General features: G+C 34.3%; 3 protein-coding genes across 3 annotated transcripts; 2 read left to right on the plus strand and 1 right to left on the minus strand.

Annotated features, from left to right (window-relative positions):
• The first annotated feature begins 1,792 nt into the window (after positions 1 to 1,792).
• On the plus strand, positions 1,793 to 5,221 carry LOC147544807 (6-phosphogluconolactonase 3, chloroplastic-like). Its single transcript, XM_086633194.1, has 3 exons — positions 1,793 to 2,428; positions 4,266 to 4,401; positions 4,554 to 5,221. The coding sequence occupies exons 1-3, from the start codon at positions 2,013 to 2,015 to the stop codon at positions 5,016 to 5,018; spliced, it is 1,017 nt and encodes a 338-aa protein (XP_086489320.1). The 5' UTR covers positions 1,793 to 2,012; the 3' UTR covers positions 5,019 to 5,221.
• Positions 5,222 to 10,543: 5,322 nt separating this feature from the next.
• LOC147544808 (putative 6-phosphogluconolactonase 4, chloroplastic) lies at positions 10,544 to 13,031 on the plus strand. The gene is made up of 3 exons (XM_086633196.1): positions 10,544 to 10,811; positions 11,100 to 11,235; positions 12,396 to 13,031. Exons 1-3 carry the CDS (start codon positions 10,639 to 10,641, stop codon positions 12,855 to 12,857), a joined length of 771 nt encoding a protein of 256 aa, XP_086489322.1. The 5' UTR covers positions 10,544 to 10,638; the 3' UTR covers positions 12,858 to 13,031.
• A 273-nt stretch (positions 13,032 to 13,304) lies between these two features.
• On the minus strand, positions 13,305 to 13,952 carry LOC147544809 (uncharacterized). Its single transcript, XM_086633197.1, has one exon. The coding sequence runs from the start codon at positions 13,839 to 13,841 to the stop codon at positions 13,371 to 13,373; it is 471 nt and encodes a 156-aa protein (XP_086489323.1). The 5' UTR covers positions 13,842 to 13,952; the 3' UTR covers positions 13,305 to 13,370.
• Positions 13,953 to 18,278: the final 4,326 nt, after the last annotated feature.

Raw genomic sequence — 18,278 nt, forward strand, 5'->3', positions numbered from 1 at the left:
ATTTGTTGATTTTGTCGTTTGAAATTATTCAAATTTCTATGTGTTACTGATTCAAACTCTAGGCTTACTGAATTTGTGATCGATTACTCATTTTTGTGTTTGTGATTAGGTTCTCTTTTACTCATCAACTCAACTTACGGTTTGTTCGAGAGATTATTGAATGGATTTATTACAAAAAGAACCTCCTGCAGTACTCATAGGGGTTCATAATCCGTCTGAGCGTATCTTCACAAGTATATCTACAAGAGTGAAGATTGTACGACTATGGTAGCGGAAGGAATCACAAAAGATTTGTTACAAGAACCTCTTCCAGAAGATCGTACAGTTGTGGTTGTGGAAGCGCCAAACGAGATTCAAAAGGGTCCTGTATTCTAATTTGTAATGTTTATTTGTCACAAGAACCTCTTCCAGAAGATCGTACAGTTGTGGTTGTAGAAGCGACAAACTAGATTCCAAAGGGTCGTGTATTCTAATTTGTTTCAAATTATTTTGAAATGTAGTTCTCAATTTGAATTTCCATTAGAGTGTATTTTGTGGTACTCAGTTTTTGTGATTATGTGGATTATTAAAACTGAATTGTGTAAATTGAAATCTAGATTTTTCTAATGTGTTGAGTTAATTGTTGTATTGACTATAACCATTAAAGTATTCTATTTTTTTTGTTAGACGTAATAGAACACGACTACTTTTTATTTATTTTTGTTGTCAGTTTATACCATCAATCTGAAAGAGAAAAATACAAATCTCACATAACGTTTGAAAATACTATCCGTGCCCTATGGGCACGGGTTACACCCTCGTAGATTATAGTAGAAAGACTTTATATTTAGTAAAGAGATGTGGTTTGAAAAACTTCCCTGAGTTTGATGAAGGGGATTCCTTTGCTGTACGTCAGCTTCACTACTTAGATCCAAGAGTTGGAGGCTAGATGTGGATGGTCATATCAAGATCGCATGATGTTCATGTTGTGATTTGCGACGAACCCCAAATTTTCATCGATTCGACTTCCAAACTGCAAGTGACTCTGTTTATCTTCTAGATTTGGTTAGGGTTGAAGATTGTTATAAGGTGAGGTGTAATTAATGTCTCTGCATCAACAAATGGAGGGGGATTGGGTTCAGATCAGGTATGGGAAGGGTTGACGAAGGTGAAAGAGAGGTTATGGTTACTAGACAAAGAAGAGAGAAGAATCGCCCTGATGACGTAAGCTTGGATCTTCTCTCTCTTGCCCATTTGGACCAACATCGTCTGGTCTAATGGCAAAAAGAAAAAAAATAGTGGAATAATACGACGAGAAAACCAAAATAATGTAGTCTAATGACAACGCACTTTGGCCCCTAAATGATAAGTTTCCGCCAGAATTTTTGTCCACCCACTCGGATGACTTTCACATTTTCTAATGGAGTTTGTTCTGAGTTATGATGAGGTTTTTCGATATGTTTTTAACTTTAATTAAGTTTTAGCACTTTTATATCTGTTTTTTTGACCTGTATTTGATGATTTTTTTTATGTAGGTTTAATCTGTTTTGATATATATTTGATGGTTTTGATATGCATTTGTGATATATTTTAAATCAAAGCTGTTTTTTAAACAGCTGTTTCTTCGATAGAATTGTGATGTGTTTGATAAAAATCATTGTTTGGTCGATATAAATTGTCGTTTGTCCGATACAAATTGTTGCCCTAATGAGACAAACAGATTACATAGAAAAGAATGAAAAGAGAAACGACAACAAATAATAAACAAGTAGCAGTTTGTTCAAGACAAACATCAATTTGTTAAAGGTAAACAACATTTTATTTCAGACGAATAACAGTTTGTTCAAGAAAACTCCAACTTTAGTAGACAAAACAAGTGTTTGTATTGGCGATAAAAAAAAAAAAAAAAACAAATGACAAGGTGTCTGGTCCTCGACCTCGAGACTTGACCTAATTAAAACTTCCCAAGAAGGCATTCTTCGTAAACTGATTTGATACTCAACAAAATTTCGTAAAAAAGGGGAATAATACGCATGGGTTCATCTTCACCTGCTCACTCTGCTAACCTACGCACTTTCTCCCTTCAATACCAGTCCCCAAATCATTCATCATCTCTCCATCTACCCTTTCTAGTCCCACAATCATCAATCTCCTTCAAATACTCTCTCAGCTCTTCCTCATCGTCGAGATCAGAAAAACTTACCTTCTTAACTTCCAACGAAATAATACCCACAACTAGATTCCATTGGAAATTCAGGTCATCATCATCATCATCAATGGCTGATATTTCTAAAGAGAGAAAAGAAAGCAAGTCAGAAGTCTTTGAAACTGAAGAAATTCTTTCTGTTGCTCTTGCTAAGTACACTGCTGATCTGTCTGAGAAGTTTATCAAAGAGAGAGGGGCTTTTACTGTTGTTGTATCAGGTGGTTCTCTCATCAAATCTCTAAGGTATAATTTTTTTCTCCTTTTGGGTTTAAAACATAAATTAGGGTTCTTCAATTTAGTTGTAAATGTTGCAAGTTGTGATTGAACTTGAATCTAAATTTAGCTGAGTTTTTATTAGTATTAAACCTAACTCCATGAGATGGGTAAAAGCATGGGCAATTTCATGCATCTGTTTCAGATTCATAAAAAGCAAGCACAACCTAAACTACAAAGTTAGGAATTAGCATATGGTAAAAGATTTCATCTTTCTAAGGGAAAAACAAAATTAGGGCACTTTAAATATCATGAGTTATTCATTGTAAATTTGTAGTTGAAAATGTTGTAGGTTTGGGTTGTACTTGAATTGAAATTCGAAAGTAAATTGCATATAGTGGGAGATATTGCTATAAGATTAAGGCCAATTAGCATGCAATAATTATTTCATCTTTTTGAGAAACATAAAAGTTAGAGCACTTCAAATATTTTTACTTTGTTGTTTATATTGTAGTATTGTAACTTGTAAGGGGTTGAAGATTGCAGTTAGATTTACTACAGTAAAGAATAAAGATATCAGTATGACAATATATGGTAAAAGATTGTTATATTTGTACGTTGGTTACCACCAACTAAGCTATTAGTCCCATTGATCTTGGCATCTCATGCATGTTACAAGATTATAAACAAAGAAATAGTTTACTCTATGTGTACCTTTCTCCGTGGTCGAGATTTCCCCTTTTCTTGATCTCTTGAGCTTTTTTGTTGAAGATGAAGTAGACTCTTTTCTCTTTCTTTCCTGAAGTTCCCTAAGTGACTGAGAAGAACTTGACTTGCTAAAGAGAGTCTAACTTACTTTCTCCACACTCCTATACATATACTACTACTTCATTCCATCATAAAGTGTTTTGAGTGTTTAGCCTATACATCAGAGTTGATTATGTTTCTTCCTACTAGATAGCTTATTGAATTGAGTCTTCTTAAGTTTAGTTTCTTATGGGCCTTGATTGTACGGGACATATATCCGGGCCTTGTACTTGCTCTATTTTACATGGAGCACGCTTAAATGTACAAGCCCATCTTACATTCTCCAACTTGGCCCATAATCTAAGTCAATAACAAACTAAAATGTTATTTTCAAAAAATATTTACAAATGACTATTAAGGGCTTAAGCTTAAGAAAACAAACCCACACACGTTTTTAACAAAATATCCCAATCCATATGTAGTAAGTAAGCTACTAATGGGATTCATGACAGCTATCTCTTGAGTACCTTTCTCCATGGTGGAAATGTTTTCTTTTGATCCTTAAATTTCACCTTTCTTGATCTCTTGAGCTTTCTTTTTTGAAGATGAAGTAGAATCTTTTCTCTTTCTTTCCTCTAGTTCTCTAAGTGATGGAGAAGAGCTTGACTTGAGCAAGAGCCTAACTTACTTTCTGTAGACTCTTATACATATACTACTACTTCACTCCATCATGAAGTGTTTGGGTGTTTTGCCCATACATCAAACTTACTGATGCTTTTTCCTACTAGATAGTTTTGAGCCATCTTAAGCTCACTTTCTTATTGGCCTTGATTGTATGAGACATATATCTGGGCCTTGTTTGCTCTATTTTACATGGAGAAACACTTAAATGTAGTTTATATATATGACACATATAGCTTCCATCTATATTGCGGAAAAGAGAAAACAGAGCTTATATTAACATTCTCTTTTAAATTGAAAATGCTGCAAGTATGAGTTGAACTTCTTTTAGAGCTATTGGTAGGTATTACTATTAAGAATAAGTGTAAGGATTAAGCAACTAAGGTTTTTTTGTTGGGTTCTGTTATGGGTTTTGGTTGATTTTGGATAACGATTTCAGGAAATTAGCCGAAGCACCATATGTTGACTCAATCGATTGGTCAAAGTGGCACTTTTTCTGGGTTGATGAGAGAGTCGTTCCCAAGGATCATGATGACAGTAATTATAAGCTTGCTTATGATGGGTTGCTCTCAAAGGTCAATTTTTTTTCTTACCATTTCTATATCTACCCGATTACTGTATCACTAATTCTATATACATTATTTCGTACTCATTTGCCTTTTATCAACTCGCCTACACCTGCCAAAGAATGAAATGATATTGATAATTCTGCTGCTTAACATCGCAGGTCCCAATTCCTCCTGGTCAAGTATATTCCATAAATGATGCCCTCCCTGCCGAAGGTGCTGCTGAAGATTATGAAACCTGTCTGAAGCATTTGGTTAAAACCAATACTTTAGCTGTATCGACTACTACTGGATTCCCTAAATTCGATCTCATGTTACTGGGGATGGGCCCCGATGGTCACGTAGCATCTCTCTTTCCCGGGCATCCGCTTTGCAATGAGAGCCAGAAATGGGTTGTCAGCATTAAGGATTCCCCAAAACCTCCTCCAGAGAGAATAACTTTCACCTTCCCCGTGATAAACTCATCGGCATATGTTGCACTAGTGGTGGCTGGAGCTGGTAAATCTGACATAGTGGGTAAAGCATTAGGGAAGGATAAAACTTCTAATTTGCTTCCTGTAGAAATGGTTTCGCCTGAAGAGGAAATGAAATGGTTTTTGGATCAAGGTGCGGCTTCAAAGCTCTGAAGTTCAGGTCCAAGTATTATCATGTAAGTTCTATAAGACTCTCATTTAATAAATTATCATCACATCTTCCTTTCCTGATAGATGATTTTGTGCTTGATATCCTTGCTAATGAATCTTGAGTTTGAAGAGTGGTTTGATTGAAATTGATACCCTTTTGTGTTTAACTTTCTAAAGTTTATGTAGTCTAAAATGTTTGAAGCTTATACTTCATAGTATGAAGTAGGGATCATGTGTTTTTTTACAACTTATAATACTAGCAGAGACGAACTAGTTTTTGGAGGAAAAAGAACTTAAAGCAAGTTGGTAATGCGAGCTAAACGGCTCATGCACATTGCATTCAGTTGGGCAGACATTGCTCAGCAAAACCTTCTTTATTTAGGTTATGTCATGTGAAAATACTCTCGGAGTTGTGTGGGGCCTCATGCCAAGAGAAAAAAACCATGTACATGTGGAGGAACTAGTGTAACTTTTTCTTGACTAAATGGTATCGGCACATGATCAAAATATCATCTTTTTAGATTTTAATCTCTCTACCAATTAGAAAAAGGTTATTGCTTTAAGGACTGAACTTTTTATTAGGGTAAAAAAACAAGAATTAAAATAATACAATTATTGGGATTTTCTTTTATTTTCATGTTCTTCCTTAGCTCCACATATTTAGCACAAAATCCTATTTTTAACATTTTTTACAACCCACAACCACGAACTATAAACACTATATTCTTATGCACTCAAATTCTTCTCATCCCTTTCCTATGTAATGCATTAATTATTTCTTAATAGATAAATGATGGTGAAAATTTATCTCAAAAAGTAGAAAATTTTAGTCACAATTACTTTTTTTTTTATTTGTCTGAATTTCCGACACTTTTTGTTGGGGAAGATGAATATTTCAGCCACGGTAGTCGAAACATTGGACATATTTCTGTCGTAGCGGTCGAAATTTTAAGAATATTTCGGAAAAGGTCTAGTTACTAAAAGGATCAATATCCTTTTACTAATTGAGTCCCGATACACTAGAGACAAGTTACCCGACACTTTCTTTTCTCAACCAAAACCATTTAAAGTTAGGCCATTTTTTCTTGAGTAGCGAGTTAAATTGATAAATTGTGTAGCATCTATCAGTGGTCCTGAATAGTGAGTAAAGGAGATGCTCAATGCATTTATGGGTGAGGAACTGAGGATAAGAAGTGGAATAAATTCTTTTTCTCTTAGGATTAAAGTTGGGTTTGTATTTGACAGTAGTGGGAATTTTCTTTTCTTTATCTTCAGTCTTCTTTTTTGTTTTGTTTCTTTCACCCTTTCTATTAGTTTCAATTGTCCATAGCTTGCCATTGCCATTTCTTGTTAAATTTGTTACTGCCTACAAAATATATGAAATTTGAGGGAGAAAAGGCAAAGTAAATTTGTAACCATAAATTGTCTGCGTGCATATTTCCTTTGCGAGGGATGTGAGAGAATCTGATGCTGAGGAATTGAGAAATTTCTTTATATTCGAGACGTGGAACCTGGATTGGCCTTGAATAGGTTTGCTCGAGTTTTGAAGATGCTTAATAATGTTTAGGTTGTCGCTTTGTGAATGAATTTGTGATTGCTATTAGTTGTCCATTTATACTCATTGAAATGGCTAATACTTGTAGTTAATTCCAGCTTAGTTGGTGGAAAATATGGTGAAGAAACCAAATGTCCCGATTTCAATCCAATCTTAAAGCATTATTTTCTTTGAATTATATGTTCTTTTTTATCTCATTTTAGTTAGGTGTTGTTTGACAACCTAAATTTTAATTTTGAACAACTTAACTTTTTGGTATTTGTCTGCTCTTTTCTATACGACCATCAAACCTCGATTACTACCACCACCCTCACTATAACTAAACGAGCACCACTAACTCCACCCCGCGATTACTAAACACACAACACCCCTACCATCATACATCCTCTACCACAAACAATCATTAGCACCATTACTACCACCATCACCGCCGTCATACCTCCATCAACACTATCACCATCACAATACAACATCAAAAAGAAAGAAAGAAAGAAGAAGGCTGAAAATCTGTTAATTCATCTTCTCCGTGAATCATAACTATTTACTTCTTTCATATTCTAATTTTGTTTTTTTTCACTTAAAAGGAAACCAACCAAGCTATTAACTTTGGCAAGGCCATCAAGATTCTCGTTGGACAACTAAACCGAGATTATGCCTACCGCTTTCTTTGTATCTAAGTGAATTCCCGATTCCCTCGATAAAATCGTCCGAGTCTAAATGCATAGTTACGAACACAAGTTTGAGGTTGAAACCACACATTAGGTGTAAATAAATATAGACTATTCGGATGTAAGAAAAAAATTTGTGAAACGCATGTTGCCACATCCTTAAAATTCGCTTCGAACCTTTGAAATCTGAGAACTGACCCTGACTATGCACAATTACTTTGTATCTTTAAAACAATTGATATTCTTAAATCAAATCCAAATGTTTGACTTAAGGGGCAGAATAATTTTTTTTTAACTTTAACGTAATGGAAATTTTTTGATGTAGTGAGTGATAGGCTCTGGTTGTTCGCCGTTCAAGAATTCTTGTTTAGGTAGTTCATACATAGCGTTTTGATCCAAGATTTCAGTTCTTCCATGTTTCAGCAGTAGCATACTGTTCCATGTAGCTAAGGTAAAAAATATGGAAGAAACAAGTCTTTCCATGACTCTACCACCCGGTCAACTCTGTTCCACTTAAACCTTCTTTCATGGCCACATATCTTTCCGGCTAAGGAATGGGAAATCTTTCTCCCGTTACATGAATCAAATGTTTCATTTTATCCGGGAAAACATCATATACATCTAGAAAGCCGTATGCTTTGGAAGTAGAAGACCAGAATGAGGAAATGAGGTGATCCACATTCATCATGACTATCCAAGAATTTAAATGTTTGAATCAAGGGTTACACCACCCCTACAGTAACCCATTAAATGTTTCCATTTTCAATGTCTTTTTAGCTTAGTTTCAACAAAAAAAAAAAATGTCTTTTTAGCTCAAAATAAGAAAAATAAAATAAGATAACATGTGTCCTCGGACTGATGTTCATAACTTCATTAGAAAGTGTTTATTTGGGTCAATTATTCATAATAACCATAAAATTAGTATCACGTTCTATTAATTCGAAGTTGTCAGAATATTATGATAATAGTAGATAAGGGTTAAAATAATATGAATAATTTCATCTTGCTCTATTGGAACTTCACCTTGAAGAAGGTGCCCTAATTTGCCTTGAAACAAGAAAGTTTTCTGTTAGTAAAGGAATTCTTAATAGGTGCATTTAGCGTTAGAGTCAAAGAAAAGTACAGACATCAACATTTGAATCAAGAGTTTGTCAGTTATAGAGTCTGGGTCACAGACTAATCGTTGACCCAGTTAACTAGAGACGATCGTTAACAACCGTTAGTTTGTAACCCAAATGCTAATGCCCGTACATTTTCATTGACCCTAACTTTACCTTTTAATCTTTTGAACATGGACGTCTTAAGGGAAATTGGTGAAAGATGTTTGGGTTTCAGGGGTGTATACATTTCGATGGAGAACTTATCAGATTTGAGAACTTGTCAGACGGAGCGGAGCCAAGTCCTAAGCTAGCTCTTCCACTATTTAGCGCCACGAAACACGAACCTGACCGACGAACCCGCCAGTATAGAGTCAAGGAAACCGACGACCCACCGTTTGATAGAAGGACAAGTTGTGTTAGCATATGTCACTCCAATATGGATCTACTGCTTAGTATAGGTCTCTTCAATGTATCAAATAAATAATCGTAAGAACTCGTCCGATGAGATTGTCAGAGGGCAACTGTATCAAACGATCGGGAAAATTAAGTCCATGTGATATCAAAAATATTTTGGAAAGTATAGAGAGTTCCACCATAAGAAAAACGAGTGCCATGAGAACAAAGAGAAAGTGATCTAGAGAATATGTAGGAAAAAAATCTTATATTTCGAGGCACTACTTCAACAATTTTCGCATCGGAAAGACGCAACGATTTGAGTATGCGCATTAAGTGCAGAATAAAACATGTTCCCTCTACAGTCAATATGTTTTTATTTTAGCATTACAATTTACTTCTGAGATATTTAGTATTAGGTTCAATGTAAAGTACCGACATTAGCATTTGAGTCATAGACTAGCGGTTGTTAACGACCGTCTCTAGTCAACGGTTAGTTGGACTGACCATAGAACCCTGATCAATAAGTGGAACGCATTAGATGTCCACTCTCAGATTGGACAGTAAGGGTTGGAGAAGGACAATCACTCCTTCTTAAACCAGCTTCTCCAGACTAATGAGTCAGGCGGAAAAGGGTGGAAAGCTCTGGGACTCGTACCCCATAGTAGACAAACTCTTGATCCAAGTGCTCATGTCGGTAGTTTTTTTTACCCTAACACTATATATTCCTTCGCAATATACTTCTTCTGGAAGAAGAGGTTAGAAAAAGATTTAAACCTTCCATTATTTTTTCTTTCATGTTTTGATTTTGGAGCTATCTTATTTGATTGAAACATGAATGAAATTTATAGATTTAGTTTTTTAGATCTGGATTTTTTAACTAATTTTAATTTAGCATTACCTGTGTATAATTAATCTAAAGTATGGGTTTTAGAAGAACACAAAGGCAGTGCCAAACGGTTTTGCCGTAACAACTGGCCAGAAGTACTATACTTGGTGACGTTGGTTAAAGACGTTTCATTACTTAGATCTACTTCTTAGTCTTATTCGAATCTTCATCTTATTCGATTTTTTTTCTTCTTATTTTTAAAGAAACCTAAAATCAGATCCAAAGCTTCTGAGTTTGCAGTTTTAAACTTGTACAATTCAGTTTGCAAAACAAAAATTCAAATTATGTTTGCAATATATAATAAATACAAACTCCGTTTGCAGAAGAAATATTGCAAACTCAGTTTGAAGAAATTTTTTATTTTTAAAAAATATCGAAAGTCAGATCTTGTTAGAAAGATATATAAATTTTATAGAAGTCTGACATCTCAAGAAAAATTTATATAGATTTAAAATTTAAAAAAAAAAGATAAAAAAATTAATTACACAAAATGTCAAAAAAATATTTTAATCTTTAGACATTTTCTACGTAAATAATAATTAGTAATATTTTCTACTTTTTTTTTTCTTTTATTTATTTTCAATATTATTTTGACCTATTTAATTAAAACTACTGATGTGGTATCACTCTTTTGAGACGTGACTCCTATACACAGTTTTAGGTAGTTTTAATTGGGAAACATAGAATGGTTATAATCGTTTTATTGATTTGAATATTTATATGTAAAAAACTAGAAGATTTTATGCCTAAAGAATCCCTATTTCAAAATATTCTTAGGGATGGAGTCATTAATCCATTATTTTCTTTTTTGTTAAAAGCATTAATACATTATTTACAATCTAACAGAAAATTTCACTCCTGGTCGAATACCCATGAAATACACGAGGAACATATAAACCTTGCCACAAATGGGAAAAGTATTTATCTCCCAAATTACCCTTTTGCCCAGAAAAATTATTCTTTTAGCCTCCTATAAAAAACCACAAACAGATCAAATTGGAGACCAAAATTTTCATCAATGGCGCATATTGTTAGAGAAAGAAAAGAAAGTAAGTTAGAAATTTTTAAAACTGAAGAAATTCTATCTCTTGCTTTAGCTAAATACACAGCTGATTTATCTGATAAATATGTGAAAGAGAAAGGGTCTTTTACTGTTGTTTTATCTGGTGGTTATCTCATCAATTGTCTCAGGTAAAAATAAAAAATTTCTTCACAGTTTCTTGTTCATTTGCTAATCTGAAGTAAAAAATTCCTACCCTTTTCTTTAATTGAACATTTTCTGATATGGGTAAAAAATTTGGTGGATAGATAATATTTAAGAATATTAGGGTTACTTACCCCTTTTTGCTAGTCTGATAAACCCTACCACTATATCAGACTAGAAATGGACAATTGGTGTGGTTGAGAATCAAGAAAAAAAATAATTTTATTTTAGTTTATCTTATATAGTTATGGGTTTTGGTTGAATTGGGATTTCAGGAAATTAGTGGAAGCACCATTTGTTAATTCAGTAGATTGGTTCAAATGGCATATTTTCTGGCTTGATGAGAGAGTTGTTCCAAAGGATCATCCTGACAGTAATTATAAGCTTGCTTATGATGGGTTTCTCTCAAAGGTGAAAACTTCTATACCACTTTTCGACGTTTCTTTAGTTGATCATTTTACATGTCTTATTTGCATAATTTTGTATCTAAGTTCATATGCTCTTAGTAATTTGCTTAAATTGGAGAGATTGGATGCAAATAAACAAAATAATAAATGCATCAAAACATTATAAGATAAAACCGTCTACCGGTTTTTGTGTTTGATAAAATGCCCTTAAGACAGATTTTGTTATTCAGCTGTTCGGGTAGATGCAACTCATATACTTGAAAGCCCGTGTTCTGTGTGATACTTTAAGGCTTAAGAATATAAGATGTTGCGAATGCAGTTCTTTAAGCAACTCTAATTTAGAAGCATTTTCCATGTGTTATCTTTGTCTTGGTAGTGCTGTTTTAGTGGAAGTTCCAATGTATTAAAAAAACCTTGATAAGGGAAATGATATCATTTCTTGTGTCATTCTAGACGTAGATTTGATTTTGTATGCATAAGTTGGGCGGTAAAATATAATTTTCCTTCTCGAATAACCCTTGTTGAGGCGGAGTTATCGACCAAATGAGTTACCAGACAGCTTCGGAAACACCCAAGGGGTACTCTAGATGTCCTTTAGTACCGGGGCATAATGAGGGGGGATGTTGATGCAAGGGAGGATGGGGCCTGTATCAAAACATACTACCATAGCTCTGACGGTGGGCCCTTTGGGGGATAGGGTTTGGTGTTAAAGATTTCCAGTGATAACTATTGCATAAGATCGTCTAATAGTTGTCAGAGGCTTGATTCCCTTAGGGAAGGTGAAGGCTTCGGTCCTTGCAGGCACTCTCTAGTCTCTAGTAAGGGTAGTTTCCTGAAATGATTCCTTTACACGGCCTAATAACTAAAACTCGTCTCGAGTTTATACTAATCAACCCATGCGAATCTGTCAATGAGTCTAGCTTATATAAGCCAGCTCCTGTCTAGAAATTCCTAGTTTTTCCCATGAGTCTAGATTCACCTGGATGTCTAAGTCGGATCCATAACTTTTAGGTTCTTCAAAACTTAGAAATACACACCCACATTCACTAACTAAATAAAACACACCTAATAAAAAGGCCACGAATATGTTTGAATTGTAATTGTTCAACGTACTGTGATCAGATGATAACAAATTTACTTTTCCATATTTCATCAATATGGCAGGTTCCAATTCCTCCTAACCAAATCTACGCTATAAACGATACCCTTCCTGCTGAGGGTGCTGCTGACGATTATGAGGCCTGCCTAAAAGAATTGGTCAAAACCAAAATTCTGGGCTTATCTACTTCGACTGGATTCCCTAAATTCGACCTCATGTTACTCGGAATGGGTCCAGATGGTCATGTAGCATCTCTGTTTCCAGGACATCCTCTTCTCAATGAAGATAGACGATGGGTTACCTTCATCAAAGATTCACCAAAACCACCCCCACAGAGGATAACTTTCACCTTCCCTGTCATAAACTCGTCAGAGTACGTTGCTATGGTGGTAGCTGGACCTGGTGAATCTGAAGCCGTTCGTAAAGCTTTAGGAAAAGATCCAACTTGGAATCTTCCTGCTCAAAGGGTTATTCCTGAAGTCGAAATGAAATGGTTTCTTGATGAAGAAGCGGCTTCAAAGCTGTAGAAACGAAGCATGGAGAAATAATACTATTACTTAAGTTACATAAGACTACTACTATATGAATAAATCATCGTCTATGTTCTGTTCTGACTTATACAAGATGATGCTAGTATATGTTATATGTACTCAAACTTGATATTAGAATGCCTAGCTTATATAATTATCGTATTTCTCGGATATATGTTTCTTTCCGAAAATTGCTAAACATAGCATTCAGATCTAATCTAACTCACCCAAATCAGATCTTGACAAAAAAAATATATATACATAATATTATATTCAATTTTAAACTGGTCAAATCTGAATTGTGCAACTGTCTGATTGTGAAGTTTACAGAATGATCCATTTGAATAAGACTAAACTGAAAGTGAGAGACTGTTGTCTGGGTTGGTTTCTTAAAAGATTATAAATGCCAAGTTGATTGAATAGAAAATTAAAAGAAAAAGCAAATGAAAACAGAATCATATATCACACAAATATAAGGAAGATTACAAATCTCTGATATCTCCTAGTTCTTTAAGCATAGATAATATCGTTTTCGATTAACTTTTTCTTCTCATCTTCAGTCATAAATGCAGTAACAGGATATGATCTTCCAATACCCATTGGAGTATTGAAATATATTTTCTTGTGAGTTGAATCTTCCATACTCATTTCAGTTATAGGAACCCACATGAACATCTGCTTACTTTTCACACCAGTCATCTTCTTCATCTTGAATTTTTCGATGTAAGCTGTTACTTCAATGGCATAACTAACTCGGGTATTTGTCGAATCAAAGAAATGTACATAAGGAGCTTTTTGTTTCATCCAAACAAACCCCGTCTCTCGAACTCTTCCACATTCTTCAAGATCTTGTAATGGAAGTACTCCTTGTGGAAACCCTAGTTCTCGAAGAAGATCTATGGAATGACGATAACAATTTTCGGATCCGTAAACAATTTCTGCACCGGCTCGGTCATCGCTCTTTGACCCATTATTAGCCATGATCACAAAAACAAGTATGAGTATATATTTTTTTGATGAAGAGATGGATCAAATTAGTGAATCTTTTAGAAGGTGAATGAGTTGTGTTGACAAGTTCATGTCTTTGAAGAAGAAATGAAATGTTAAATTTGGTAGGGAGTTGAACTAGAAATCTATTTCATGTGAGTTTGTTTAGCTAACAATTTCTCTTGTCAAAGAAGGAGCTTGAGTAATTGAAGGTCAACTAACCTAAACTAGGTTTACATTTTAAAGGAAAGATCCACATGGTACAAATACTTTTTTTTTGTTGCAAGATGGTACAAATACTTGATTGATTTATTCTGAGACTTAGATACGAAAAATTATGCACTTAGCGATAAATATAGTGAAAAATGAGTTTATAATCGTTTTAAAAGTTTAATGTCTTTTCACGTGTTCGTTGTAATTGTTAATTATAATTTTATAATCATTTTAAATAAAAAAATTGTTTTTAATAAAAAATAAAGATAGACTGTGGCAACTGATTTTTAATTTTAAAGAGTATCTTCAAAGTAGTCCTTGACCTATTTTTTAGTATGATTTCTATTTCAGTTTTGTTACCCATTGGTCTTATTAATATCAACTTTATGGTGGGTTTGTGCAGAATTAGCACATGCTAACATGAAAACCTCTAGCAACAAGACAACTTTTATATATATATATATATATATATGGTATATAGACTTTTTTTTTGTTCTAAGAATAAACTCATTGGGGCCTAATGAGTGGGTTTTTTTTCTTATGATAATCTCTTTCGCAAACAAATAAATTTCGTCTCGACGACAGAATTCTTTAGTTACATATGGTGATTTTTATGCTATCTTAATTAACTCAACAACTAGATTAATTTTTTTTTATTTTTATAAGATTAGATATTTATAATTTCAGTTGAAACAGGATCTTTGATGTGCCCTACCCCAAAACAAAATCAAATACTCCAACAGACATCCCCACCAAACCAACAAAAGAAAAAAGAGAGTTGGGCCATCTCATAATTGCAAAAAAGATGGAGAGAATCAAATGTGCTACCAGTTATCAAGAACAAGAAGCAAGAAAAAGAAAGTTTGGCTGAGAAAATCTTAAGTGTGGCCGAATTACCAGAGTTTGACACGAACCAGGCCGGTGTAAGAATGGTCTGGCTCGGTGTGACCTTTTTCTTTTTCTTGAAAGAGCTCGTTGTAACCTAGAGGTAGGATCTGCGGGAATATGTCCATGTCAAGTCATTGGGCCAAGCCCGTCGGGCCTTTATAAGATCTGGCCCTTTATATGGTCGGCCTGGTCCAGCTCAAATTTTTTGTTTTTTGATGAAATTGGTCCAGCTCAATTGACACCCCTAGAATTTGTAATTCTCATTCATATTGAGTTGTTTTTTTTTTTTTATGTTGAGATCAATCATATTGAGTTGATCAGATAGATTACAAACTTCCAGGTGTTAGATCTTCATCTTGATGTGTGCAATTGGGCCCAAAAGATAATTATAGGGAAAGGTAGAAAGAATTTTTTTTTTTTTTTTAGGATGTGGGTGAGCTAGTTCAACAAAAAAAAAAAAAAGGATGTGGGTGAGCAGTAAATCTAGTCCAGATCCTAGAATACACCTCACCACCTTGGGGAAAAATGAGTCGAAAATCTTTTGTGATAAAAATCTGATTTTACCATTTTCTTCGTAATATATTACACAGCATCCTAACAAAGTATGATGGTTCATAATGTATCATAACAAATATTACAAAGCATCCTAACATAGTATGATGGTTCATAACGTATTATAAATAAACAGATGTTCAAAAAAAGTTCTTAATGAATTATGGCTTTCACATGCTATTCTTGTCTAGCATCTAAATTTTTTTTTTTATGAATTTTCATATTGTATTATGTTGGTTTATATTAATTTATTTTATGTTAATGCATGTCATAAACTTTCGTAAATTCATATTCTTTATTAGTAACAAAAATATAACCAAAGAAAGTCATAATTCAATCATATTACGTTATGAAAGCACTTATTACAATATGATTTGTCTTATACAATATGTAAAATCTTATTACAATACGTTTTGTTCTTAAAAATGTCTTGTTTGACTTCATCAACTCACTCGAATGTATAAAAGTAATGAATCTTCCTAATGCATTATGAAATAGTGAAACACGATCATTTGAAAATAATTGAATTTTAAGAACCCTAGGGCATTTGTGGCATGACAAAAGAAAAACAAATGACATTAGAACTATCATAATACACTATACAAAAAGAAAAATATCGTCACGAAAAACACAGGATTTCTAGAGACAAAAAGAAAACCTGTCACGTTTTTCCCTGTTTCTTTATTTGATCCATTTCTTTCTAATTTTAAGAGATTTAACTGCATTGGGGTCGATATCTCGTTTCTTCTCTTCTTTCTACCGAGCAATTTCAGATGCTAGATCTTCGTCAAAAGCCATGGATGGTTCAAAATAATTTCAAATGTTTGTTGTGAATTTGTGAATGCATAGAAAGTATTAAATTTGAGATAGTCGAATGTTGGGATGTTGCTGAAGTGTCCCCCATTCCTCTAGCGCCAAAGTGATGATGCGTAAAGTGGTTTTCTCGGTTATCTTCGTTACGATCGAGATCCACGGTAAGATGGTAAATTTCCCTTAAGTGATTGGTGAAATAGAACCTGCAAAAAACAACGAAAACACTCTGACACTCGAGTCAGTGAGGTATTTTTTGCAATTTTATAAAAACTCAAAGTCTGAGTATAGTGTGACCTTCGATCCCTTCTTGTGACAAACCTGATATGCTTATATAGGTCTAAATGAACTGCAGCAATGCATGGCTGAGATCATGCGGTGGTAAGACACTGATATTGATGTTTGTGTCGATGGCCATTAGGAGCATAATATCTGATGAGTGCATATCTTCAGACATTGACAGATCCCCTGATATCTAAAGCTTCGTGTACGAGAAAAGGATCATTCGCGCTATGGCCTTCCACGTGATTGATGATCTGTTCAAGTTGATCTAAGATCGGCCTAATTGAGCTTCCTTTGACAAATCTCTCTGCTCTAGGCCTCAAGCGAGGCCGGGACTTCGGTTGGATAGACCTCGTCTCAGATCCACCTTCTCACTTGTTTCAAGGTAGTACGAGACTCAAGGTACCGATTTAATGGTGTTCAATCTAGAGACCTTGTTTAACGGTGTCGGCGATTTTGGTGTGAGAATGAGAGAGGGAGTACGTTTGAAGAAAAAGAAAGAATTAGGGAAATTAGTATTCTTTCTGTTTGTTAATAACCAATATGGGGATAAAAAAACTGAGTTTAGAACTTTTACTAACTACAAAAACTATTTTTGAAAAGATTCAGGTGTCGTTTGACAATCAAAAGTATATGTACTTTTGCTTGTACTAGAAGTTCTTTTACTTTAAAAAAGTAAAAAAAATTTAAAAGCATATTTGGCGAAAATGTTACTTATAAGTAAAAAAGCAAAAAAGCTAGTTTGGTAATCCAATTTACTTTTGATAATTTTATTTTTCTTGTACTCATAAAGATACTTGATTTTAATTGTATCTATGTATGATTTCTACGATTACTCTTGTATACGAAGTGGTGGTGATATTGGTGTAGGGTTTTGTGTGTATCTAATACACTATCTAGTGTTCTAAGCGGAATCTCAACATCATACGTTAACACTAGATTCCCAGGATCGATTTATGCAAGAACTAAACAATGAACTAGAAGAGGAATAAATACCTTTATCGCGTTTTTCCCTCGAACCATTCCAATTCGCGTGTGAAGATCGAGAGCTTCATGTGTAGCTCCTCTACTTGAGACACCGAGTTGGTTAACTTGATCTCCCTTCTTTATCTGCTAGGACTTAATAGAAGGTTGATAAGAACTCTTCTTCTTGACTAGATTGATAGAACTGATCATCTCTCTAACTTCCTCTCTCTTCATTAGCTGTATATTGAGAGAGAGAGAGAGAGAGATGTATATTTTTCTCTCTAGAAAAATCCACTCAAAGTTTTTCCAAAACTTGTACATCTCTTAGGGTATTTCTTGTGTACACAATTATTGTAGGGATTTACACCCTTCTACTAGTGTTTATAGCGAAAATATGACATCTAATGTCTACACTAGTATTCCCAGGATCACATGCAAAACTAGTAATTAATCTAATGGAGATAGTAGATTACCTTAATCGCTTTTCCCTCGAACTAGTTGAATTGATTGAAGAAGACCAAGAGCTTCAAGTGTAGCTCCTCTACTTGGGACACGAGCAATCAATTTGATCTCCCACCTTGTTGTATAGCTAGCACACCAATGGTGGTTGGAAAAGAAGAACACCTTCTTCTTTGACTAGATTGATAGTAATGGGAATTAGCTCACTTTCTCCTCTCTACTTGATGTGGTAGAGTAAGAAAGCTTAGAGAGAAATTCCAC

This window comes from Eschscholzia californica, unplaced genomic scaffold (assembly GCF_041429995.1).
Source record: "Eschscholzia californica isolate CP2 unplaced genomic scaffold, dmEscCali1.0.p SCAF_4, whole genome shotgun sequence".
Taxonomy (NCBI): Eukaryota; Viridiplantae; Streptophyta; class Magnoliopsida; order Ranunculales; family Papaveraceae; genus Eschscholzia; species Eschscholzia californica.